The 27908-nt window shown below is 41.3% G+C and overlaps 1 protein-coding gene across 6 annotated transcripts in view; it reads right to left on the bottom strand.

The window, feature by feature from the left end:
• NSD1 (nuclear receptor binding SET domain protein 1) overlaps nt 1–26738 on the bottom strand; it is a 158000-nt gene extending 131262 nt beyond the window's left edge. The window contains exons 1-2 of one of the 6 annotated variants that reach the window (XM_090287951.1): nt 26604–26738; nt 23730–24673 (exon numbers count right to left, since the gene is read on the bottom strand). In XM_090287951.1, the coding sequence (XP_090144077.1) occupies nt 23730–24656 (927 nt within the window). In that variant the 5' untranslated portion in view covers nt 24657–24673; nt 26604–26738. The other 5 variants (XM_090287948.1, XM_090287947.1, XM_090287950.1 and 2 more) reach the window with 5 other exon arrangements.
• Nucleotides 26739–27908: the final 1170 nt, after the last annotated feature.

The raw sequence follows: 27908 nt of genomic DNA, 5'->3' as shown, positions 1-27908 counted from the left end.
GTCCCCAGTTGGGGGTGCAAGTGAGAGGCAACCACACAGTGATGTTTCTCTCCCTCTCTTTCTCCTTTCCCCTCTCTCTAAAAATAAATAAACAATTATTTTTTTAAAGTACAACTGCCCCTTAAGTTATACCATACACAAATATCAACCCAAAGTGAATTAAAGACTTAAACATAAGACCTAAAACCGTAAAACTCCTGGAAGAAAATACAGAGGAAAAGCTTCTTGGCTATGACACCAAAGCAATAGGAACAAAAAGGAAAAGGGACATAAGGTACTACATTAGAACTGCATCTAAGTGAACAACTCTGAACAGCAAAGAAAATGGTCAGCTAAGTGAAAAAGCAACCTACTAATGGGAGAAAATATGTGTAAATCATACATCTGATAAAGGGGTAATACCCAAACTATGTAAGACGCTCTTAAAACTCAAACGCAAAAAACAAATAAACCAAATAAAAATAAGCAAAAGATCTGAATAGACATTTTTAAAAAAGACATACAAATACTCAAACGTATATGGAGAGTTGCTCAACACCACTGATAACCAGAAAATGAAAATCAAAACCAGTGTGTTACACAAATAAACCAAAAAAGAAAAAACATCCTCGGAAGAAGTAAAAAATAGCAAGATCTAAACACCCCAGACACTCGCCCAGCTGGTCCAGAGGAGATAGATCAGCAGCCACTTCCTAAAGCATAAGGAGTTAACTTGGACAATGCAGGCTCTAAGCTGCCAGAATTTTCAAACCATTTGTCCTTTATACAGCATTACAAATCTTCTTTTTGAGGAAACAATAGTATATTATTTTTGTCTCATAACTATGCTACTTTAGTGATTTAATGTGTCTAGTATTTGGAAACTGCCTTGACAGTAAGTAAAATTTTCAAATATAATTTAATATAATTTCTGAAGGCATATAAATTGTTCAAATTAGCCTTTAAGTCTTCATAAGCTCAGACTGAAATATCAACTACCTCTTTATTTATTCTTGTCAATATCAAGGTTCTAGTAGGCATCAAAATGGAGTAAGATAAAATGGAAAGATGTTTTCACTCTAAACCCACCCACCCCCAAAAAAACCCACTGCTCTGGTTGATGTGACTCAGTGGGTTGAGCATTGACCTGGGAACCACAGTTCGATTCTCATCAGGGAGCACAAGAGGCAACCAATAAAAGTTTCTCTTCTTCTTTATCTCCCTCCCCCTCTAAAATAAATAAATAAATAAAATCTTAAAAAAAAAAAAACACAAATTAATTAATTCAATTCAATTAAAAACTCACTATATGTTATCACCTCACATCTATTAAGATGGCTATTATCTAAATAAAAAAAGAAAACGATGACCAGTGTCGGTGAGGATGTGAAAAAAGGGAACCTCCTGCACTGTGGTAGGGGTGTCAATAGTGCAGCCATTGTGGAAATCAGTAAGGAGGTTCCTCAAAAAACTAAAAACATATGATCCAGAAATCCCACTTTTAGGAAATGAAATACCCAAAAGAACTGAAATCAGGATCTCAAAGAGATAGCTCTCATGTTTACTGTAGCATTGTTTACAGTAACAAAGACTTGGAAACAACCTAAATGTCCACCAACAGATAAATGAAAAAGAAAATATGGTATTACACATACAATGGAATATTATCCAGCCTCCTTTTGACGAAAGAAATCTTGCCATTTGGTACAGAATGGATGAACGTGGAGGATATTATGCTATGGGAAATAAGCCAGACACAGAAGAACAAATTCTACATGACTGCACTGTCAGGAATCCAAAACAGTCAAGTTCATAGAAGAAAGTAGAATGGTGGTTACCAGGGGCTGTGGGGAGAGGGGATTAAGGATGTGTTAGTCAAAGGGTACAATTTCACTTATGCAGGATGTAACATACTAGAGATACACAATACTGCATACTGCATACCATTAACAATCCTGTATAATATACTTAAAAATTTGTTATGAGGATAAGTATTATGTTTGATGGCCTAAAAAAGAGAGGGTGAAAACTTTTAGAGATTACGATTAAATGTATGGCATTATGTATGGTGACAGTTTCACAGGTGTGTATAGTTACCTTCAAATTCCTCAAGATGTATGCATTGAATATGTATGCCTTTTTGTATGTCAATCATACCTCGATAAAAAAATAAATAAAAGGTGAAAATATGTTCAACAAATTACCATATGGCCCAGCAATTCCACTCCTGGGTATATATCCAGATTTAAAAACTAGTGTTTTTAAATAAAAATTAAAACTTGTACACAACTACCATAGCAGCATCACTTACAACAGCCAAAAAGTATAAACAAATCAAATCTCCATCAACTTCTAAATGGATAAACAAAACATGGTACATCCACACTGTGGAATAGTATTCAGCCACAAAAAGAAATGAAGTATTGATACAAGCTGAAATACGGATGAACCTTGAAAGCATGATACTAAGTGGAAAAAACCAGATACAGAAGGCCACACACTTCAATTTCATTTACATGAAATGTCTAGTATGTGCATATCCATAAAGACAAAAAGATTAGTGGTTACCAGGGGCTGAAGGGAAGGGAGAATGGAGAGTGACTGCTTAGTGGATAAGGAGTTTCTTTTTGGAGTGATGCAAATGTTCTGGAATTAGATAGTGGTAATGATTGCACAAATTTTAAATATAAAAAAATGCCACTAACTTGTATAGTTAAAAATTATAAAAATGATATTTTTTTAAGTTACATAAATTTTACCTCAATTTTAAAAACAAGCAAGTGTTGAGCTTCCTAAGTAACTTATTTTCAAATGAAACGTTCATATCTGGTGTGAGAAACATTTCTTCATAGTTACACTTACATTGTGGTTATTAGTAAAGATTATAACTGATAACTCAAAAGACAAAAATGAAATTCTCATACTAGATAAAAGTGAACGTTTGGCTTTCAAGTACAAGACAGATGTGCAGATGACACTTGTCTTTTTATTCATGTTTTGAGGCCAAATTGACATGTAGACTTGAGAAAAACTATTAATCCACTTTCTTCCTCTTATTTTAATCTTCCATTTACAAGACAAGTGTCCATTAAAAGTACATTATGTAATAAATAGAATGTCCTTTGCAACAGAGGAGGCAGCATGGCAGAGAGAAAATGCCCTGAAGCCAGATGGCCCTGACTGGGTACCAGCACCATCACCATCACCTGGGAAACCACTAATCTCTCTAAATTTCCATTTCCTACTGTGTAAACCTGAATAAATATGGCGGTACCTAGCAACTCATGGGACTAAATGAGAAAATACTTATTAAGTGTTTAGGGCACGTGGTACACAATACATGTTTAAGTATGGTAATTAACAAGAGAAGCAAATACCACGTGCCATGCATTGTACTAGAAATTCATTTTTGAAACATTTTACAGATTAAGAAACTAAGGTTGAGAAGTCACGTGTCTGACTAAGGCAAAACAGGCATCAATTTGACCTCAAATGGAGATCTATCCAACTCCAAAGTCCACATTCTCTCTGCAATCCCAAGCTGCCTTTCTATATAAGACACTTCACTCATCTTTACATTTTGTCATTATTTGTCAACTGAAGGGGAAGTTAACTAAATAACTTCACATTTACTACACAACAGTATAAACATAACAAAGTTAAATACAATACTAATAAGCTCTATTTTTAAAAAACTATAACAATTTTTACAAATCCCCAGTAACAAGTAGGAAGACTCTTATGACATTATCTATGCTTTTTCCTAATGAGTAGCAGCCAAAATTAAGAAACAGAAACAAGTTAATAGTAGATAAAAAAAATTCAAAGTGCATAATCAACTACAAGTGGAAAAAATATATGATTTTAATCATTTAAACAAAAAATAGAACTCAGGGGAAAAAACTTGACTACCCCTCCAACATCATCCGGTCCTGCCCAACACGCCACCCGCCCCAGCCTATTGAACTTATTCTCCCAAAGCAGCAGACATTTGAATCCCTGGAATCGTAAATCATACTTCTCTCAGCCTAGCACATGCTGCCCTGCTACAGTTTCCACCATATTCCCATTTAAAAAATGCCTGACACATAAAAAATAACTGTTATAAATGAAGAAAGTACCGTCTCAGTGAGTATTAGCAACTTTCAAAATGCAAAACTACCTGGTAAAGTCACTTTTAATTGAAAACTCAGAAAGTCAATTCCTGTTACAAAACCAATCACATAAAAATGAAGTGAAACTCATTCTATTAGGACAATATTACCCTGATACCAAGACAAAAACATCACAAGAAAACTCCAGACTGGTATCCCTTACGCATGAAGACACAAAATTTCTCAAGAAAATAACAGCAACCTAAACACAGTGACATACAAATAATATTACATACCATGCACAAGTGGAATTTATTCCAAGAATGCAAAACTGTTTTAACATACCAAAAAGAAAAAGATCAGTTGTTACAAGGTGGTGGGCAGATGAGTTTTCTCTCTGTTGGTGGGAGGCCCGTTTAAGAGCATGAGGTCACAGTTTTGTCTCACCAGACAAGTTTATGATTCCAGCCTCAGAGTGAACTTTTATCCTGATGTGACTCTCCGATGATCATCTTTACAGCAAGAAGTGTCACAACCCCATTTCATAGACAGAAACTAACCAACTAAAGAACTATTACTCAGAGCACTGTTCCCAAAGAACCAAGACACCCATTAATATCTCTTTTGTGCCAAGAATCTACATTTGGGTTGCAAGGACAGCATATGTTGGCCTTTTGGAAAAATGAAAGTGAGACCAAGTGAAGAACCATCAGTGGTGTCTCAAGTCATCCCAAGGTGTCCCAGAGCCTGTTGCTGAGAGCAGAAGAGAAGGACCCAAGGACAGACAGCAGGTATCTTCCAACCAGGGGGCAGTCCTGCCAGTGAGCATGTGAGATAGGATGTCAAAAACGAATCTGACCCCAGCTTTCTGAAAGTAAAGTGTGTTAACTGGGACTTTGGCCACGATGGAGGCTTAGGTATAGACAAGCTGTGTCTCTCTCCATGACTAAGAAGGAATACAACTACCTCAGAACTGGAGATAACCAGAAGTTCAAGAAAATCAAGCTGCATGGAAGTCCAACAAAAAAAAGATATAAAAAAGAAATACTCACCCAGACAGACAGGAGGGGTGGAGCAGGGATAGAGAGGATGCGGTGTGGCGGCAGCGGCTGTGGCTGGCCAGCAGAAAGTGCAGTCACACATTTAAAAAAGTAGGGAGGGACACGTGGGGAGCGCTCCCAGCACCTGACCAGACCATGCGACTCATGGTTCCAGCATTGGGAATAATAAAGCCTCATCGCTTTTGACGATGAAAATCAGAGGGGGTTGGGGCAGGGGAAGAGACTGGCGGTCTCTCAGCAGAGTCCATTTGTTTAGGGGTCCCCACAGTCCTAGAACGTCCACAGACCCACCCACTCTGGGAACCATAGCCAAAGCAACAGCTAGAGAGGCACCAGTCCCATTCGGAAGCGGAAGAAGTACGTGGAAAAGGAGCGAGTGCTGAGCAAGTGGCATTGTTCCCTCTCGGACACCTCCCCCACAAACAGTGCCACAACATGGTGAAATGGGCCGTCCGTAATGATAAATACCTAAGGCTCTGCCCCTTATAACGTAACAGGTGTGACAGCTCTACCTAAGACAGAGGCAAACATAGGAGCCTGTCAAGTTGAGGAAACAAGAGAAGTATGGCCCAAAAGAGGGAATGGATCAAGGTTCCAGTGGGAGAACTAAGCAACGAGGAGATAGCCAACCTACCAGACGAGGAGATAGCCAACCTGACAGACACAGCATTCAAAACACTCATAATTAAGATGCTCACAAATTTGACAGATGTACTCAAGTATGGCAAACGCAGAAAAGAAGAGGTGAAGGCTAGGTTAAGTGAAAAGAAGGAAAATCCACACGAAACCAATGGTGAAGGGAAGGAAACTGGGGTTCAAATCAATGATTGGAACATAAGAAAGAAAGAGTCAACCAGTACAGAATACGCAAACAAGAATTGAAAAAAAACAAGGAGAGGCTTAGGAACCTCTGGGCCAACTTTAAATGTGCCAGCATCCGAACCATAGGGGTGCCCGAGGGAGAAGAGGAAGAGCAAGAAATCGAAAACTTATGTGAAAAAATAGTGAAGGAAAACTTCCAAAATTTGGCAAAGGAAATAGACATACACGTCCAGAAAGCACACAAAGTCCCACACAAGCTAGACCCAAAGAGGACCACACGAAGACACATAATTAAAATGCCAAAGATTAAAGATAACGAGAGAATATTAAAAGAAGCAAGAGAAAAGAAGAGTTACCTACAGTGCCTATAAGACTATCAGCTGATTTTTCAAAGAAACTTTGCAGGCAAGAAGGGACTGGCAAGAAGTATTCAAAGTGATGAAAAGCAAAGACCTACAATCAAGACTACTCTATCCAGCAAAGTTATCATTTGGAATAGAAGGGCAGATAAAGTGCTTCCCAGACAAGGTAAAGGTAAAGGAGTTCATCATCATCAAGCCATTATTACATGAAATGTTAAAGGGATTTATTTAAGAAAAAGAAGATTAAAATTATGAACATTAAAATGACAACAAACTCAAAACTATCTACAACAGAGCCTAAAAAAATAAAAACAAAACAAACTAAGCAAACCAGAATAGGAACAGAATCATAGGTATGGGGATCATTTGGAGGATTATCAGCCGGGACGGGGAAGGGAGAGAAATGGGGAAAAGGTGCGGGGATTAAGCATAATTGGTACGAACAAAATAGACCAGGGGATGTTAAGAATAGCATAGAAAAGGGAGAAGCCAAAGAACTTAAATGCACAACCCATGGACATTAACTAAGGTGGGTGGGACTGCTGGAGGGAAGAGGGGTTCTGGGTGGAGGGGAGCAAAGGGAAAAGAAATTGGGATAACTCTAACAGCATAATCAATAAAATAGACTTAAAAAAAAAAAAACAAAAAGAATAAGATCAATGTAATACACCACAGTAAAAGAATGAAAGAGGAATAAAAACACAGTCTCAGGAGATGAAAAGACATTTGACAAAACCTAACACGTTTTCATGATAAAAGGCATTCAACAATCTAACAAAGGGCATATATGAAAAACTCACACACAAAATTGTACTTCATGGTGAACAACTGAAAGTATTTCCCCTAGAATCACTATTCACCATCATACTGGAGGTTCTAACCAGGAAAATTATGCAAAAAACAGAAGTAAAATATTAGGATCAGAAAAGAAAAATCAAGACTAGATTTGCAGTAACATGATGTTGTATACAGAAAAATCCTAAAAAAAATTTTTAAATTAAAACTAATAAATGAGTTCAGCAAAATTACAAGATAAAAGATCAACATACAAAAGCCCACTGCATTTTTATATACTAACAATTAACCAACCAAAACCAAACTTAACGATTCATTTATAATAGCATCAAAAAATAAATACTTAGGAAAACATTAAAAAGAAAAATACGCTGAAAACTACAACATACCATTGAGAGATGTTAAAAAAAGACCTAAATAAATGGGAAGGTACCCCAGGTTGAAGACAACACTGTGATAAGCCCCAAAATGACCTACAGATTCAACACAATCTAAATATCCCTTTTTTTGCGGGGATTGACAAGCTGATCCTTAAATCTGTATGAAAATGCAACAGACCCATAATATCGAAAACAATATTGAAAATGAAAAAGAGGACTCACACTTCCCAATGTCAAATCTTACAACAAAGGTCAAAAAAATGTGGCACTGACAGTAAGGATAGAATCAAAGGAAGAACACAATTGAGAGTCCAGAAATAAATCTGTACACACAGTAGTCCCCTCGCTTATCCATTTTCTTTGGTTTCAGTTACCTGTCATCAACCATGGTCCAAAAATACTACATAAAAAATTCCAGAAATACATACTATATAAGTTTTAATAAATAGCATACCATTCTGAGTAGTGATGAATCTTGAGCCATCCTGTTCCAAGCCTCCCAGGATATGAATCATCCCTTTGTCCAGTACAGTAGTCCCTCTCTATATCATGGTTCACTTATCGCAGCCTCACTGTATTGCAGGATTTTTAAAAATACTATGTTTAATTATTTATCGCGGATTTTTCACTATATCGTGGGGTTTTGCAGTACTGTATACATATGTTGTTAAAATTATGTAGGTTTAAGAGTGTAGAATATGTTTAAAAACATAAATAGTGTTTATAAAAGTGTGGAAGAGGTTAATAAGGGAGTGGGAAAGGTTAATAAGGGACTGGGAACGGTTTATACGTGTGTGGGGTTTATAAAGCCTTAAAATATATATAAATACTAAAATAAATGTAAGGTTCCTACTTCGCAGATTTTCACCTATTGCGGAGGGGGACGGGTCTAGAGCATAATACCCGCGATAAGTGAGGGAATACTGTATATCCACACTGAACACACCACCCACCCATTAGTGACTTAGCAGCCATCTAGGTTACCATCTAGGTTATCAGATCAGTTATGAGAAAGAAAGAAAAGAGAAGCAGGGAAGGAGGGAGAGAAAGACAGAGAGGGAGAAGGAGGCAGGCCACACTCACATAACCTTTATTAGAGTACACTGTTTTAACTATTCTATTATTACTGTTGTTAATTTATATCACTGACTGATGAATAAAGAAAATGTGGTATTACATAATACAATGAAGCATGTTTGAAAAGTAAGAAAATTCTGACACATGCTACAACACAGATGAACTTTGGGGACATTACACTGAGATAAACCAGTCAAAAAAAGATAAATACTGTATGATTCCACTTATATGATATATCTAGAGCACTGAAATTCAGAAGCAGAAAGTAGAATGATGGTTGCCAGGGGTTAAGGGGAGGGGAAAGTGGGAAGTTGTTTAATGGGTAGTTTGTTTTGTAAAATGGAGAGTTCTAGAGAATGGTCACACAAAAATATGAATAGCCCTGGCTGGTGTGGCTCAGTGGACTGTGAACCAGCATGTGAACCGAAAGTCACCAGTTCGATTCCCAGTCAGGGTAAATGCCTGGGTTTCGGGCCAGGTCCCCTGCTGGGGGTGTGCAAAAGATAACAGATCAATGTCTCCCTCCCTCCCTCTCTTCTTCCCTTCCCCTCTCTCTAAAAATAAATAAGTAAAATCTTTTTTTTAATGTGAACATACTTAATTTTATTGAACTCACAATTAAAAGTAGTTAGAATAATAAATTATATGCTCTGTGTATTTCACCACAACTAAAAATAAAAAATAACTACATAAAGAATCCCCACGCAAATAGGCACTTTCATACACTGCTGCCTGGGGAATTTGGCATATCTTTCATAATTATAAACATTTTTACTTTGATCCACAATTACAGTTCTGGAGATTTATCCTGCAGTTGTATTTGCATACATTCAAAATTGCTTATGTACATGGTCGTTCACTTTCAACAAAAGAACACTTGAATTAAAAATGTCCATACAGCCAAGGTTGGTGTGGTTCTGTGAATCGAGCACCAGGCTGTGGACCAAAACTTTGCCAGTTTTGACTCCTGGTCAAGGCACATGCCTGGGTTGCAAGCCAGATACGAGAGGCAACTGATCGATGTACGGTATCTCTCTTCCTCTCTTCCTTTCCCTCTCTCTAAAAATAAATAAATAAATTCTTTTTTTTTAAATGTCTATACATTTATACAACAGAATACTATCCAGGTGTAACAAAGAATGAGAAAACTATGTTAAAAAATAGAAGGATGTCGATGTTATTAACTGAAAAATCAACAATTGGTTTAGTGTGCACAACAATCTACTACCTTTGTCATAAAAAATGTGGGAGGAGGCCACAGAAATTGAAGGTGTTAACTTAGCAGACATGGTCAAGGGTACTTTTACTGGTTACTTTTTTATACTATATTTTTGATTCAGATACCTATTAAAAAATTCAATCTGGTCCTGGCTGGTGTGGCACACTGGATTGAGTGCCAGCTTGTGAACCAAAGGGTCACCAGTTCGATTCCCAGTCAGGGCACATGCCTGGATTGCAGGCCAGGTCCCCAGTTGGGTGCATGCAAGGGGCAACCACACACTGATCTCTCTCTCCCTCTCTCTCTCCCTCCCTTCCTCCCCATCTCTTTAAAAATAAATAAATAAAATATGCTGATGTGCTGTGTGTAAAATATAAATAAATAAATGAAAATAAAATCTTTAAAAAAATTCAATCTGAAAAAAACTGTCAATTAATTCAGCTTAACAGTGAAAAGTGGTTCATCACTGTTCTATACCCTTAAGCTTTCTCCTCTAATTAAACTATTCATTTCTTGCTGGGTGTGTGTGATAACCAGCCCCTCAGATAGCCCCCAATGATTCCCACCTCACGCCATTTGTGCCCTTGTGTGTTCCTCTCCTACACTGTGTCCCCTTGGATCTTCCTGCTTGGTCTCTCCTCCTCTCTGAATCACTCACTCTGGGGGAAGCTAGCAACAACTGTGAACAGCCTTATGGAGAGGCTCACATGGCAAGGAACTGAGGCCTCCTACAAAGAGTCAGCGGCCATGTGAGTGAGCCATCTAGGATGGGGATCCCATAGCCTTCAGATGACTGCAGCCCTGGCGCATCTTGCTTGCAATCTCATGATAGACTCTTGAGCCAGAACCACTCTGATTCCTTATCTTCTGTAACATAAATGTTTATTGTTTTAGGCTGCTAAATTTGAGAGTAATTTATTAGGCAGACTAGATAACTAGTACAGAACAAAATATTCTTTCTATAGCTCTAAGAATCATGTTTTCAATGAGGATATTAAAGACACTATAAAAATTATCAGCAGCACAGTCCTGGATATTAAAATTAAATCCCTATTAAATCAGTAAGACTATAGCAGATATTTCTTTAAATTTTTACAAGTTTATAAAATTCTACATAAAATATACTGAAGCACAATAAGCTATGAATTAATAAAAGAAATCACTCTAAAACACAGGTCCAGCTATATGAAAAATGAAACTTCAGTTGTTCAAGTACAGAAAATAATTAAAATGAAAAACAGATTGAACCCTGGCCAAGTAGCTCAGTTGATTAGAGCATCGTCCCAATATGCCAAGGTTGTAGGTTCGATCTCCAGTCAGGGCACATAAAAGAAGCAACCAATGAATGTATAAACAACAAACAACCAATCAATGTCCCCCCCCCAACTAAAATCAATCAATAAATTAAAGTTTTAGAAAACAGATTGAGAATATTTGTATCAAATGAGATAAAAAGGTAATAACTATAAAACATTAAAATCCAAATAGATAAGCCAGCAACAGACATAGTCACAAAGGCCACAAGAAAAAATAAAGCCCTGGCTTCAGTGCCTCAGTGGACTGAACACCAGCCTGCGAACAAAGAGGTCACTGGTTCCATTACCTGTCAGGGCACATGCCTGGGATGCAGGGGCCAGGTTTCCATCAGGGGCGCGTGAGAGACAACCAATTGATGTTTCTCTCACACATCGATGTTTCTCTCCCTCTATTTCTCCCTCCCTGCCCAGCTCTCTATAAATAAATAAAATCTTTAAAAAAAAGAAAGAAAAAAATATAAACAGTAAACTGAAATCACTGTCAACAATGCAGCTGTATTAATTAAATGAATCTGTGGAAGCATTATATAGCCATTTTATTAAGAAAAAACTTAAAATTGGCTTTACTTTTATCAAAGTGTGGCAAATGCTACTAGACTCATACACTATTTAGACCAATACAGAATGGTCACAATCCTTTTGGAAAGCAATACAGAAGTGGGTACATATCAAGAGATACAAAAATTTAACCTATTACCCTGATAATTCCACTATAAGCAGTTTATCCTTATGAAATAATTCCACAGACATTACTATGAAATTAGTAAGGTACCTATCAAGACTTTACTTTTAATGCTAATATCTATTCAATCAAAGAACTTCAGTGATTTTATTACCTGTACTACTAAAACACTTCTGCCTCAAAGCTCTACTATGTTAAAAAAGCCCTTTAAATGTAAAACTTTATTAGTTCTCAACAATTGCTCTTCAAGTCTTTACATCATGGACTGATGAAAATGCTGTTCTTTAGTATACTAATAATTATAAAAAGATTCAATATACTGTCAATTGAATCAACTGCAACCTTAAAGATATGCCTTTGAATGTAAAATTCCAATGACAATTAGGATGGCATTAATAATGCCTTATTTTTACTGGATATAAATATAACCTGCACATCACCTACTTTCACCAGGGATCCCCCAAAGCTCCAATTACAGCATCAAGAGAAATTAGAAATAACAAGGGGAATAATTTACAAAGAAAGATTACCTTCAGACTCTTCTGGTATATGAGGGGATATCATATAACCAGTGATTATTTTTAATTAAATCCAAAATGGATTTTATCCTTCCAGTAATCTTTAACAGAATATCATGATCTTTTATATAAGGTCACTGGAGATGCAGAAAGAATTTTAGAAGGCTTAATAAAGAAATTTCACCTAATACTGGCAACAAACACTAAAATATGTCCCAGTTTATTAAAGGGAAACCACAGGTATGTATGATTTTATTGGTTCTCCAGTAAATTATCTAAAGCAATACTTAAAAACTGTTTGTACTAAATATAGCCATTATAAAGAATGTGGATCATAGAGAATATATAAAGTACCCTCAAAACTCAACAGGAAAAAAAAGAAAATAATCTAATTAGAAAATGGGCAAAATACATGAATATATTTCACCAAAGAGGACATACAGATGGGCAAATAAGCACACAAAAAGATGTTCAAATCATTACCTATCAGGAAAATGCAAATTAAAACAATAATGAGATATTATTAAATAACTATATTACTAAATAACTATCAAAATGGCCAAAATGAATAGTGACAACTCCAAATGATAGTAAGGATACAGAGAATATGAGTCACTCATATGCTGCTGGTGAGAATGGAAATAGCACTCACTCTGCAAATGGCCTTGGCAGTTTCTCATGAGACTAAGCACACCATCACCATACCATTCAATAACTGTACTACTGCGTTAATTATCCCAGAGAAATGAAAACTCATGTTCACACAAAAACCTATGTATGATGTCCACAGCACTTTCACTTCTGTTCTATATAATAACCACAGGCTAGAAAAAGCCCCGATGTCCTTCAACAAGTGAATAAACAAACTGTGGTGTATACATACCATGGAATACTACTTAGTAATAAAAAAGAATAAAAGATTAGTAATACTCAATAACTTGGACGAATCTTGAGAAAATTATACCGAATGAAAAAAACCAATCCCAAAAGGTTACATAACATTTTAGAAATGACAAATTTTTAGATACAAAAGACAAATTAGCAGTTTGCAAAGGTTGGAGAGGAGCTCCCAGGAGGGAGGTGGGTGTGGTATAAAAGGGCCACAGGGGCGATCCTTGCAGTGTGGGAACTGCTCAGTGTCTAGACAGTGACCGTGTGTATAGGAACCAACACAGGTGATTTAAGTGTAGAGAACTTAATACATACACACACACAAATGAGGACGTAAAACTGGGACATCTGGAATCTGTCCATATAGAAATATATAATTTGCTTTTGAAAACAAAAAACATAAAAACAAACACTGGGGAAACCTGAATAAGATTGGTGGATTACTTCAATGCCAAATCAACATCCTGGCTGTGCTATTAGATGTTTTTGCTAAGGCAAAAAACACAAGGGATCTCTCCATCTTCTTAATCTTTTTTAACCTCAAATATTTCAATAATAAAAACAGATATATCTACACACTCATATGACAAGATGTCCTTAACATATTAATCAAAATATTAAATAATACATGTCATTCCGCTTCTGTTATCAAAAGATTGTACACACACATACAATTCTCACACAGTGTCAAGAGTGAAAATGAGGAAGGAGATGAGAAGTAATAGAAAGAGACTTTCACATTCCATTTTAAATCTGACTTCTTTTTTTTACTCTTCTAATTAAAAAGATTCATAATGATTTCTTCAAAAGGCTACTGAAATAAAGATCACTGAAAAAGTTTTAGAAACGACTGTATAATGAAAATCAAACCTACCACCAGAAAAGAGGTGGGATCTCCCATCAATGAGTTCCCTGAAAACCAGGTGAAATAAAACATTTATATCCATAACAAAAGACAAGCAGCAGAAAGCAACAATGTAATAAGTTACACCACTTGTAGCTGGGGTAGAAAGATACTAATCCTCTTGCACGAATTAAATTATCCTGATTACCAAACAAAAATGGATCAAATTCCCAATTATTAAACAAAAATAAAACTGTCAGCAGAAGGTAATGTCCTTCCTTATCAATTAAGCAAAAGAAGTTTTGGGAAATAGAGACAAAAGCAAAAATGCAAAGATGTTTCTCAAAATTCACAACTAACTCAAACTGCATTTGGCTTTTAGCGTATAATGGACATCGCTTTCTAAGCACTTATTTCACAACTAGCTGCTTCAAATAAATTATCTTTGCACCCTCTCTAACAACCCAAGGTACTAGCCCTAATTTAGAGATGAGGAACTCTGTCTCAGAGAGATTAATGGGGCTTCTCCAACTAAACAGGTAGTGCAGTACAAACCCAGAGATTGGTCCAACATAAAGCCATGGTTTAATATCCATAATTAGAAGACTGAAAGTGAGAACAAAGAGAAAAAATGAATCCTTGAGAGATGTTAGGAAGCTCAAATTCAAAGGCCTTAGAAATTGAGTACATAAGGAGATGAAGGCAAAAAAATCCTCTTTAAGTTTTGAAATTCGGTACATTAAGGATGAGAGCTGAGATTCACCACCTTCCTAACCTAAAATTTACTCCCCCTCTCTCCAACCCATATTTCTGTAACAGCACCATTCATTCTTTTTTTAAGCGAGAAAGGAATGGAAGGGGAGGAGGGAGAGAGGGAAAAGAGGAGAGGGGGAAAGGCAGACAGAGAGAGGGAGGGGTAGAGACACACAGGCAGACAGAGAAAGACACAGATTTTTGCTGTTCCACTCATTTATGCATTCACTGGTTGATTCTCATATGTTCCCTGACCAGGGATCGAACCCACAACCTTTGCATATCAGAGTGACACTAATCAACTGAGCTATCTGGCCAGGGCAAGCACCATTCTTTCTTTTACTTAATAAATGAGTGTCTAGTACAAAGAAGGCACCATGCCATACACTGTTAGGATGCAAAGATAAATCAAACCAGGAAGATAAAGGCATGAATGAGGGCAGAGTGTGGAGCAAGGTAGCACTGTCATTTCTGTCTGGCTTAACCAGGATGCCCTGGATATAGCATTAGGTTTAGAATGGTCAGAATGGAGGTCCTATCAAAGAGAATACTGACTTTGGCCTTTATTTGGTAGGCAGATGAGGAAAGGAGTTAGGCACTGAAGATAAATCTTTACCCAGAGGCCTTCTATTTCCCATTTCAGAGGTGACTCTGTATAAGACAGACTGGAGAGAAAAACTGTGAGACGAGTGAAAAGACCTCTGTGGGAATGAAGAAATTAAAGGCCTTAAGGAATATGTAAAATTAAGAAGTAACATGAAACTTCAATTCTATAATACAAGCCCTCTCTTAATCTCATGACAATCTCACTTCTCCCAGATTCCTATCAAAGAATTCCTTGACATTTGCATATGCTATTCTCTGTTACATACAGGAATGTCTCTGCTCAAATTATATAACCCTCCGTGAAGTTCTTCCTGATTACTCGAGTTGTCTTCCTCCACACTCTCACAGTACTACTTCTCTATAATCTACCAGACCACCTGGTATTCTGTCTTGTCATTGTTCACACTTGTCTTTCCCACACAATAAAGTTCCTTGAAAACACTAACTATGGCCCTGGCTGGTATGACTCAGTGGATTGAATGCTGGCCTGCAAACCAAAGGGTCACCAGTTCGATTCCCAGTCAGGGCACATGGCTGGGTTGCAGGCTAGGCCCCCAGTTGGGGGTGCACGGGAGGCAAACACACACTGATGTTTTTCTCCCTCTCTTTCTCCCTACCTTCCCCTCTCTCTAAAAATAGATAAATAAAATCTTTAAAAACAAACAAACAAAAAAAACACAGACCATGGCACTGGCTAGTGTTGCTCAACTGACTGGAGTGTCATCCTGTAACCAAAAGGCTGTAGGTTCAATTTCCAGTCAGGGCACAAACCTAGGTTGCGTGTTCAATCCCCAATCCAGCTGTGTATGATCACCCCTCCACCAAGTATGGGAGGCAACCAATTGATGCTTCTATCTCACATTGATGTTTCTCTCTCCCTTCCCTCTATCTAAAAAGCAATGAAAAAATGTCCTCGGGTGAGGATAAAAGAGAAAAAAAAACACAAACTATGTCTTTCCTTTCTTTTATATTAGCAATGCCTAGCACAGAGAGGGCACTCAAATGTGTTTTGATCATATAAATAAGTTAACTCCAAGGTTTCCAGCCTTGAAATTAACAGGAGGAGGATGCCATCATTAACACAGATAGAAACACATTTGGCAATAAAAAAGAAGCTTGTTTGGCAATTAATTTCTTGGTCTGAAGCTCAGAAGTCAAAGTTTTCAAAGCAGAGTAGCAGTAAAATGAAGCAATTAAAGTGGAAGAGACTGCAGACAATTAAGAAACAAGGAAGAGAGCAAGCAGTTAAAAAAGAACAGTTTAAAAGAGTGGTGGTGAGCTTCTGGTCAAGATAGAGGCATAGGCAGACATGTGTCGCCTCCTCGTGCAACGATAGAAAAGAATTACAACCAGATCTGAAAAACAATTAACCAGAACCGTCAGAAAATTGAGCTGTATGAAGTCTGACAACCAAGGATTTAAATAAAGAAGCCACATTCATCCAGGCGGGTAGGAGAGGCTGCATGGCTCAGACAAGTGGTGCAGTGGTGGCAAATCGGGCAGGCCCTCATTCATGTGTGGTGGATAAAAATTGGGAGGAATAACCAAGAAGCAAGCAATTCCAGTCCCAGGGTCCAGCACTGGAAAGATAAACCCCCATTACCTGTGGCTGTAGAAACCAGGTGGGGGTTGGGGCAGCAGAAGAAACTGTGAGATTTTCAGCACTTAAAGGGCCTGCATGATCTTAGAAGGTACACAAACCCCACGGCAGCAACTGGAAGGGCTCCAATTGCAATGGGAAGTAGGTGAAGTGACTGCAAACGGGGTAAGAGCCAGGCAAATCACCAGAAGCTAGGCAGAAGCACTGCCCCAACACCACAGAGCCACAAAGCAGTGATGTGAATGGCCCTGCTCTGGCAACTACCTAAGGCTCCACACCATGTAATTTACAGGTGCCTTTGCTACATAGGGAGTCAAAGCAGCTCTACCTAATATACAGAAACAAACACAGGGAGGATGCCAAATTGAGGAGGCAAAGAAATATGGCCCAAATGAAAGAACGAAACAATAACAAAAAAGAAACAGAAAAAGAACTAAAACAAAATTGATATATCCAACCTATCAAAGGCAGAGTTCAAAACACTGGTGATAAGGACGCTCAAAGAACTCACAGAGTACTGCAAAAAAGGAAGAAATGAAGGTTGCACAAAGTGAAATAAAGAAAAATAAACAGGAGCCAGCAGTGAAGGGAAGGAAGCCAGGATTCAAATCAACAATTTGGAACAACACGAAGAAATAAATATTCAACCAGAACAAACAGAAGAAACAAGAATGCAAAAAAAAAAAGAAAAAGAAAAAAAAGGAGAGGCTTAGGAACTTCTGGGACAACTTTAAACATACCAACATCTAAATCTTAAGAGTAACAGATGGAGAAGAGAAAGGACAAGAAATTGAAAACTTATTTGAAGCAATAATGAAAAAAACTTCTCTAATTTGGCAAAGGAACTAGACATACAAGTCCAGGAAGCACAGAGTCCCAAACAAGTTAGACCCAAAGGGGACCACACCAAGACACACCATAATTAAAATGACAAAGGTTAAAGATAAAGAGAGAATCTTAAAAGCAAGAGAAAAGCAGTTAGTTATCTACAGGGGAGTTTCCATAAGACTTTCAGCTGATTTCTCAAAAGAAACTTTGCAGGCAAGGGACTGGCAAGAAGTACTCAAAGTGATAAAAAGCAAGCACCTACAATCTAAATAACTCTACCCAGCAAAGTTATCATTTAGAATGGAAGGACAGATAAAGTGCTTCCCAGACAAGATAAAGCTAAAGGAATTCATTATCACCAAGTCATTATTACATGAAATGTTAAAGGGACTTATGAAAGAAAAAGAAGATCAAAACTATCAACATTAAAATGACAACACGCTCTGGCTGGTGTGGCTCAGTGGATTGAGTACCAGCAGTCTGCAAACCAAAAAGCTGCCAGTTCAATTCCCAGTCAGGGCACATGCCTGGGTTATGGGCCAGGTCCCCAGTTGGGGGCATGCGAGAGGCAACTAAACACTGATGTTTCTCTCCCTCTCTTTCTCCCTCAATTCCCCTCTCTCTAAAAAATAAATAAAAGCTTTCCAAAAAATGACAACAAAGTCACAACTATCACCAACTGAATCTAAAAGACAAAAACTCAGCAAACAACCAGAACAGGAACAGAATCACAGATATGGAGATCATATGGAGGGTTATCAGCAGGGAAGGGGGAAAGGGAGAATGGGGGAAAAGGTACAGGGATTACAAAGCATAATTGGTAGATACAAAATAGACAGGGGGATGTTAAGAATAGTATAGGAAAGGGTGATGCCAAAGAACTTATATGCACAACCCATGGACATGAACTAAGGGGGGATTGCTGGAGCAAAGGGGGTACTGGGCAGAAGCTGGCAAAGTGGGAAAAATTGGGACAACTGTAACAGCATAATGAATAAAATATACTTTTAAAAAGAGTGGTGGTGAAATGCTGCGAATCTAGTAGGATAAATATGTACAATATCATTTGTGACTTATGAGAACAGCTTCAGTAGAGTGAAAAATAAAGAAGCCAATCCTGAGAGCTTTAAGGAGAAGTAAATAAAGGAGACAACTGTCAAGAAATTCACCAGAAGGGGTTAGGGGGATGGGTGGAGGTGGAAGAGGGTACAGGAAGGATAAATCGTAACAGAAAAAAATACAATAAAAAATGAACTATTGAAAAACAAATAAAAGAAGTTCACCAATAAAGGGGAAAGAAAACTGGAGGATTACGGGACAAAGGAAGGTCCCTTTAGAATTAGAGGATGTCATTCTGTTTTCAGGCAGAAAAAGTGATGTGGTGAAGGGATACAGAATAAAGATCCCAGAGGGAATGAGGAAAGGATAATGAATAAAATAAGGTCCTCCAGCAAAAAGGAGAGTTGGATAGAGAGCAGAACCCGAGAGGTGTGGAGACAGGATCAATTTTCTTCTCAGAGAAGATGGGAGGAAATAGAGAATTGCTAGGATAAGCAAACCCCTAAGGAGTAGATTTTTGGCTCTGGCAGCAATGTGACAAGCCTTGGACATCATCTGTACCCACCCCTCCAATCCAGGCAACCCCCAAAAAGGGCTATCAAGCCCTGGCTGGTGTGGCTCAATGGACTGAGCAGCGGCCTGCAGACCAAAAGGTTGCCGGCTGATTCCAGGTCAAAGTACATGCCTTGCTTGTGGGCCAGGTCCCCTGTTGGGGGCGTGCAAGAGGCAACTGATAGGTGTTTTCCCCTCTTTCTCCCTCCTTTTCCCTCTCTCTAAAAATAAATAAAATATATTTCTTAAAAAGGGCTGTCACCCTGGCTGCTGTGGCTCAGTGGATTGAGTGCCAGCCTGCGAATCAAGTGTTACCGGTTCGATTCCTGGACAGGGCACATACATGCCTGGGTTGCACGCCAGGTCCCCAGTTGGGGGCGCACAAGATGCAACCACACACTGATGTTTCTCTCCTTCTCTCCCTCCCCCTCTCTCTAAAAACAAATAAATAAAACCTTTTTAAAAAAAGAGGGGGCTGTCAATTTCCCACGTTGAAATAATCGTAATGGATTTATCCCTTCTTTCTGCTGCTGACTCTGCTCAAGTCTAAATTTTAATTATTATCGCAACAGACTCCGCATCCTACCCTTCCTTCCAAACAGACTTCATATTACTTCTCAGCTAAAATCCCTCCCTGGTTCCCAGGTTCCTATATCATCAACACCAAATGCCAGTGTGGATTTCTATGCCCTGTTACCTGACTACCTTCAGTTCACACCACCTTTCAAAAAATACTATGTTCATTTAATTCTCCACATCCAAAGTACCCTAACCCAAACCCAACCACGCCCAGAGAAAGCCAATCTAACTTCTTCCTTAAAGCCTTGAGTGCTCTAGGTTTCATCTCTACTCATCTCCTTAACCACTTAAACAGCAATAGTGTAGAACTTAGCACAGAAATGGTTTGTGATTATTTTCTAAATCCCCAAAATTGTACAGGGCAATTATTGTTAAAAGACCAAATACCTATTTTTAAATGGCAAAGAAGAAGTCTACTGAAATGCCCACCCCATGGACAATATAGTATCTATCATATCCACCTAGTAAAGCACTATCTAGTAGTACAGTGTAAATCAAGTACAAGATGAAACTACAAACAAATCTAGCAAAAAGATGCTGTGTTTCTTAAAGTCAATGTAAGTAATAAAGAACTACTCCAATTACAGGCAAGCAAAAGATGATCTAGGTCAACCAGTATACTAGTAACAAGGATGATAGCAGGGCAGGCGTGTCAAAAGAGTGCTATGGCCCTAACTGGTGTGGCTTAGTTGGCTGGGCATCATCCTGCAAAGCAAAAGGTTGCCAGTTCGATTCCTAGTCAGGGTACATGCCTGGGTTACACTCCCAATCCTTGTTTGAGGCATACATGTGAGAAGCAACTGATGGATGTTTCTTTCCCTCTCTTTCTCCTTCTCTATAAGAATAAATAAAATCTTTAAAACAAAAGTGCTATGACTAAGGATTAAGAAATGTTAGTGAATGACAAAATGGAGGATAACACAAGACTGGTAAAATATCAGTCATCCTTGAAGCTGAGTGGGGAGTGCATAGGCATTTCTACTATTCTCTCTTCTTTGGTATCTGCTTGAAGTTTTCCATAACAAACATTTTTAAAAGAGAAACTCACTAAAACTAATTAAATCTAATTAAAACTAATTTTTGTAAGAATTTATCTTCCTTATAATCATGATGAGAAAGAAAAATAAGTATGTTACCTCCTTATTGTACAATTTCACTAGATAAAATTTTTAAAAATCTATTTGATCTTTCCTTATAACAAACAGTTGCCATCATAACTAAATTTTTTATAAATGTTTAAAAAATATTTTCATAATGCTTAATTTTACCTTTCAACATAAAATTCTAAATAATCCTTTTTCTCCCTATTTACTTATAAGTTGTTAGTCCTCACTTTAAGTGGGTTCATTTTTAGTGGTCCTCTTTGGAAAGAAGATCACCAGTGTTATATTTAGGTCGACCATCCTAGGGCTGGCTACACCCTAAGAACTATAAGGATCCTCAAATTCATGAATACCGCCATAGTATGTATTCTCCATAAAATAATTGAGGAAGAGCAGAAAACGACTACTGCAAATTAGCCTAGTGAGAAAACCAGAAGTTACTTCAGGCCCAGACAACTGTCAGGGACCTTCAGAAATCACTAAAAAAAGCCAACAGGAAAAAAAAAAAAAACAGAAAGCCAAGGTACTCAGATAATTCTATGATTTCAAGGGTTCCAGTACTGTCTCCAGTAATCTCAGGTGTCTTGAAGATTAATTTATGTCTTCAAAACATCCGTTTTTTACTAAAAGGCTATGAAGACTAATGAGACAATACAGACCAAAGCACTTACTAAACTGAGGTATTGCCTATTTAAACATGGAGCTCTGGGACCAACCTTCTTCAAGATTTTATCCAGCACCTACTATGTACAAAGCTGTAAATGCACATGATACATGCACAGTGGCAGGAATTAAGACAGTATCAACCCAATTAAATATAAAAGCACCAGGTCAAGATTATCAACTATAACAACAATCATTTCACATCACTATATGAGAATAACTAAAGAGGCTCCTAATTTATTACAGAAGGCAGTTTGCTTATAGCTATATATACAAAACAACAAACAATATAATCTTGAATTATGTATCCATCTAATTCTTGACATGGGGTTTACAATCCTAATAACTACTCTTACTTTTGGGAAGATAATCTTATTCTATCACAATGTTACGGACAAAATAAATGACTAACAGCATTTGCTATGGATTTCCTAAAATTCCCAGGCGTGAGCACAGGACCAAATCCAGCGTAAGTGCCCTATACTGGTTGCATCAATGAAACAACTCTGAATAGACTGAATACATCAATAGTGTATATCTACATACAATTTTTCATTGTACCTCTCTCAAGCTATACTGTTCAGCTAAATTTGCATTTTGAGATTGACTTCACTTTAAATCCTCAGTTAAGAAGTATCAAAGGTGAAAATCAAAGCAATAGATTTCATCCACAACCTTGAATCAAAGGCCTAAAAGAACAGATATTGCTTCTTCAAGTCCATAAAACCTTTGCACATTTTAGATTTTCTGCCTAAAAAAATGTTCTCCATTTATACAACTTTGTTAACTCCATTTTTAGATGTATAACATACTGTCCATAGGCTCCAATATTTTCCAGTTTTTAATAGAACCATACTCCACTGATATCTCTTTGATGAGAATCAAAGATGAGATTTCTACTTCTATTTGTATGCTTCTAGAGGAAGATCTATCTCCACCATTAGACCTAGGTTTTTATGTAAATACAAAGCAAAATTATATATGGGAGGGGATAGCAAAAGTAGATTTAGTTATTTGTATGGAAAATACAATAATTAATAAATAACAATACAAGAATTGTTCTGTGCACTCACAACTGTAAACCTTCTGTGTGTGGTGTGTGTGTGTGTGTATAAAATAAGTGCCAATTAAAGCCAAGAAAAAGGATTTGTCTGAGCTGCCAGTAGGTTGCCAACAGAGCCTATCCACTCTAAAAATATGTAGGACAATACAAACTCAAGATAACTACCAAAACAAAATTTTTAAATCTACAACTGCCAAAAGAAACCAAGTACTAAAGCATATTTAAGATATGAATCAACAGAAACAAGTGACACACCCACATGCTCCTATTTTAACTTTAAACAGCAGGGCTACAAGGTAAAGTGAGTATTTAATGCCCTCAAAACAATCACCAAACACCATAAAATTCCAGTTTCATTGACACTAGTTAGGGGGGGAAATGTGACTGATGTCCAAGAAGTTCAGCTCATCTTAGCTGCTTTCAATTTGTGCACAAAATGTACTTTAACCTGACGCAAGACTCGTCCAATCAACTAAGAAAATAAGCCATGCCCTATGTGAAAACAGGACTCCAGGTAATTGATACACCTGTAACTCACACTACCAGCAAGCCAAAGCCCACTTTAAAAAAACAAACAAAAAAAAAAACTAAATGTATACCTTCATCTTGAAAATTTAAATCTGAACTAAATCAAATGCCCTTTAAAGTTTAACTCTTAGTCCTCCAAGATGAGTTCACTGGGAAAATCTAAAAAGAACCAAACTCATACAATAGAGATAAATTTAAAAATCAAAGTAAGGTTTCCCCAAAAAGCATATCATTAGCAATAGGCTTTCAGCTGTGAACTGATAAGCGACCAAAAATCAATTAGTTATGTTTCCCTTTAAGTTGCCTGTATATATACATTTATGTATATATTTAAGTTGTACCAAAAACTGCTTACAAATGGCAATTCCTGTGAAGTAGATGATGTTGAAGTTCCAGGTAATTCTAGCATGTTTCCTAATGTACTGGTACTGGAGTCTGGATCATCCTGAAAAGATAAATTTATTGAGTTTAATTGCTCTTCTATGGTAACGTTTGTATCTCCTAGCGAAAAGGGGGCTGGGAGAAGGGCTGCTTTTTCATTGCTGCCGTCCACTTCATTTCTTTGCTTAGTTTTCTGTGTTTCAGTTTGAGGAGCTAATGGCAAGAATGGCGATTTGACTGCACCATCTCTACTCTCTGGTGTGCTGTCTTGTTCATTTCCCATGGCCACGTCTATACCATTCTCTGATTTAGACTCATAATTGCAGGTGGCATTGGTCTGAGTTTCCTCAAAGATCTCCTCTATACTCTCATCCTCTGTGACTGGCTGTTTTGGGTCCATTTCAGAATCTACATCTGCATCGTCCACACAAGTAAAATTCTCAAAGTGCAGAAAGCCATTCTTGACAGTCTTTGTGACTTTTACCTGGAGTTCAGGGGAGTTATTACAAGAGAGTTCCTGTTTCATAGCAAGTGCTGTTGGACCACCAGGACTCAAGGAAGTGCAAACAACTGGCGACTGAGCTCTTGAATCACTGTTTTCAGGGTCTTGAAAGGATTCTGATCCATCAGCAGACCCATTTAAATACTCTACATTGATCATGGAGGCCAAATCCTGTAGTCTCCGCAGTGGAATGTAACAAGATGGAGAATCTTGTCCATAAGCATTTTGGGATGTTCCACTGGCAGTCGATAACTGCATAGTACACCCATTAAGTGGCTCAGAAAAATTGGATTGACCATTACCGAAAGGGCTGTCCTTGTCTTCGGGGGCATCTAAATTCACTGGGTTGGAAAAGGACAGCAGACAGTTTCTTCTAGGCAATTCACAGGTCTGATCCATTCTGCGCCAGCATCAACCTGGAATCCAAAACACAGCAATTAATCTGACTTAATAGGCCATTTGACTCTTATCTTCAAAATGGCAGCCACTTTTCAAGGCCTAGTGGCCTCGATGCCTTTCTGCTGCACTTCCACGGGCAGAAAAGTTCCCCAGCTGACGATGGAAAAATGGCCTCGGTAAGCCTCCACAAACTCCATCTTCCTGGAGCTGGGCAGATCTTGCCACATGGAAACATCCCGTCCCTTTTTCCTGCACTGCAGACTGGTGGACAGTAGGGCTGAACTAAAATTAAAATCCCTTTGGCAGTAAAAATTCCAAACATCTCAAATAGGAATCGTCTTCCTCCTCCCTCGCTGAGGATCCAGCGGCCGGATCTCCCGAAGGGAGGGGGATGGGAGGGCTCGAGAAGGGGGTCCCAGACGCTGCACAAAAAGGTTACCCCCCTTCCCGGCTCGCTCGGGCGCAGCGGTCACAATAGCGCTGCAGCCTGCGCCCAGCCGGCGCCGGAGCCCTCGCAGCGGCCGTACTCAGGCCGCAGGCCAGTCGGCCGAAGCGGGTGCACCCCGAAGCTCGCCTTCCTGACTGCAGGCTGCCTCGGTTCACGGCTACAGGGCCCAGAGGCTGAGACGCCGCAGGGGGAGAAACGGAGGCAGTCGGTGAAGCCAAGTCAGGGCAGCAGTAGCTGCTGCTACAGCTTGACAAACATGGCTGCTGCCGACGCCGCCGCCGTCTGCCTGGGCCGCGCTTCTTCCCGCAGCCGCAGCAGCACCTCCTGGCAGAACCGATTGCACTCATCAATATTCAGCAAAGTTTACTGCGGGAAGGCTGCCGGCCCCGCGCCCCCCAGCCGGCTACCTGAGGGGAGGCAGAGGCCGAGGTGCGCGCGGGAGGCCGGCGGGGCACGGGCCGTGCCGGGAGGAAGTTCGCGGCAGCCCAGCCGGGTAGGCCTGAGCCCGGCTGGTAGTGACGAAGGGGGAGGGGGCCCGCGGCTGCGATGCCGCGGGCCACCAACCCCGCGCCGCGCCCGGCCCTCCCCCGCGCCCCTCACCTCACGGCCACCACCATCTTCCCCGCCCGGCCACCGCCTCCCTCTTCCTCGTGCCGGCCCGCCGCCCACCTCAGTGCACTAGTTACCGTGCCCCGCGCCCCCTCCCGGGCCGGCTGGGGGGAGGGGGTGACCCTCATTACACTGGGGCGCGAGCGGAGGTGTGGGGAGAGAGCGGAGCCGCTCGCTGCACCCCCCCTCCCCCCGCGTCTCTCTTCAGGGTAGAAGGCGGCGAGCTCGACCTGCCCTGGCCTAGTCCGCCGCCACCTCCTCCTCCTCACACCCCCACCGCGCGCGCCCCCGCGGCGGCGGCGGCGCGTGCGACCGAGCGCCTCGCGCCCGCCCGCGTGCGGCCGGGGCCCTGAGTGCGCGCGCACCCCCTGCCCCCACCGCGCGCGCGCGCGCGCGCACCCTCGCCTACTCTTCGGGGTTCAGGGCGGGTGAAGTCAGGCTCGCGAGCGCGCCACCCAATCAGCGGAGCCTCCGCTACCTCCCCCCTTTCCCTCTCCTGCGCGCCGGCTCGCGGCCGGGGCCTACGGGCGGCCAGACCGCCCGGGCGGGGCTTGAGGCGGGCTCCCCAGGGGCCTTGCGCGCCTCCCAGGAGAGTTGGGGCCTGCAGGCGTCGTGGGTGGTACTCCGCTCCCCTCACCTACCTCGGGGCACTGTGCTGGCCTCTGGCTGCCCACAGCACCAACACCCTACCCGTCTCGAGCCCCAACCCCGGCGGCACCTGGCCCGACTGAGGCCTGTCTGACCGCCCCGCCAGCCCTGCTCGGGCCCGCGTCAGTCCCGGCCTCCATCTTAGGTTACAGCCCAGACTCCCCATCCACTGGGCACCTGCCCTCAGCCCGCTCCGCTCGGCCCGAGGCCAAGGCAACCCCCCCCCCTACCGCGGGGCTCACCTGGGGCTCGGGCTGGGGTCTTCGAGGCCTCAGGCCCCGAGCAGGCACAGCCGCAGGTGAACCCCCTTGTTCGGCCGCACCCCAAACCCACACCACCACCACAGACCAAGCTGAGCAGGAAACAAAATGGAGGCAGCAGCTCGGGTCTGCCTTCCCGAGTCAAGCCTGTGCAGCCCCAGGGCTCCCTCCTGCCGCAGGCCCGACGCCCGCGAGGCAGGGGGCTGGCTGGTCCCGGGCGCCGCGAGCAGCCTCCGTAGAGCAACGCAGACAGGCCGGGCACTCGGTCCTGCGGGCCCCACAGCCCCTCACCCACCACCCCTTCCCTTCCCCCTCCCCCTCATTCCTCTCCCTCCCCTTTGCCCGGCCTTCAGGGGTGAGCGGCTACCGGGAGCCGGGTCGGGTCGGGTTACCCGCCTGGGCACTGCCCGCCCAGCAGTGGCCTCGGCTAGGAGATGCGGCCGGGCGACCCCCGCGCTAAGCCCACGCCCCACCCCCCCCCTGCACCCGAGCTAGGCAGCAGCCTGACAGCGCGCCCGCACCTCGAGGTGCGGCCCCCGCCCAAATGAGACCGAGTCCCCAACCACGGCCCTGCCCGGACGAAGCTCCCTCGCCACCCCCGGGTCCAGGGGTCCTCGTGCCTCCGCTGGGCACGGGGAGCGCTGGGGGAGGGGTCCACTAACCCCTGCACCGCCTCCCGCGCCTAGTCTGGGTCTGGGCCTGGCACTGGGACCTGGGCCTCGGGCGCGGACGGGCGTCGGTCGGTGCGTGCGTGCGGGACATAGAATGCGGTCCCCGGGCCGGGATGGGGCCGCACCTCGCACAGCAGACGCTGCAATTCTCAGCACCCAGGCAGATGGCCCTCTCGTGCCACCAAAGCCGGGCGCAGGCCGCCTGCTCCGCAGCCCGGCTCACCGAGGAGCGCACGCCTCGCCCCTGAGGGCCGGGCACCGGGACCCCGGTGGAACTGCGCTGGAAAGGCGGATAGCCAGGCTGGCCTGGCCAAGGCTGCTGGCCTAATCCCCGGCCTGGAACGCTCTGCTCTCCCGAGACCCGGACCTCAAGGCCTGCACCCAGTGCCCGCGGCCCCGCAGAACCGGCCTAGCGCGGCCACGATGCGTTCAGTCATCCAAGAAAGCACAAGGGCAGGTCGGAGAACCCAGCTTAGGTTGACCTCGCAACTCCAGCCCCCCAGCCCGGTCAGATCCCCTGGGCTTGCTTCTCAGCAAAAAGCTCACCTCGGGAGCTAGCTAAATGCATCCTCACTGTTTCTAGAGCTGCAATCGACAGATATTAAAAAAAAAAAAA

The sequence above is a fragment of the Furipterus horrens genome, unplaced genomic scaffold (genome assembly GCF_987537825.1).
Source record: "Furipterus horrens unplaced genomic scaffold, mFurHor1.1.pri manual_scaffold_10, whole genome shotgun sequence".
NCBI classification, from domain to species: domain Eukaryota; kingdom Metazoa; phylum Chordata; class Mammalia; order Chiroptera; family Furipteridae; genus Furipterus; species Furipterus horrens.
Note: the sequence above shows the minus strand (reverse complement) of the source record. Positions and strands in the feature narration are given on the sequence as shown.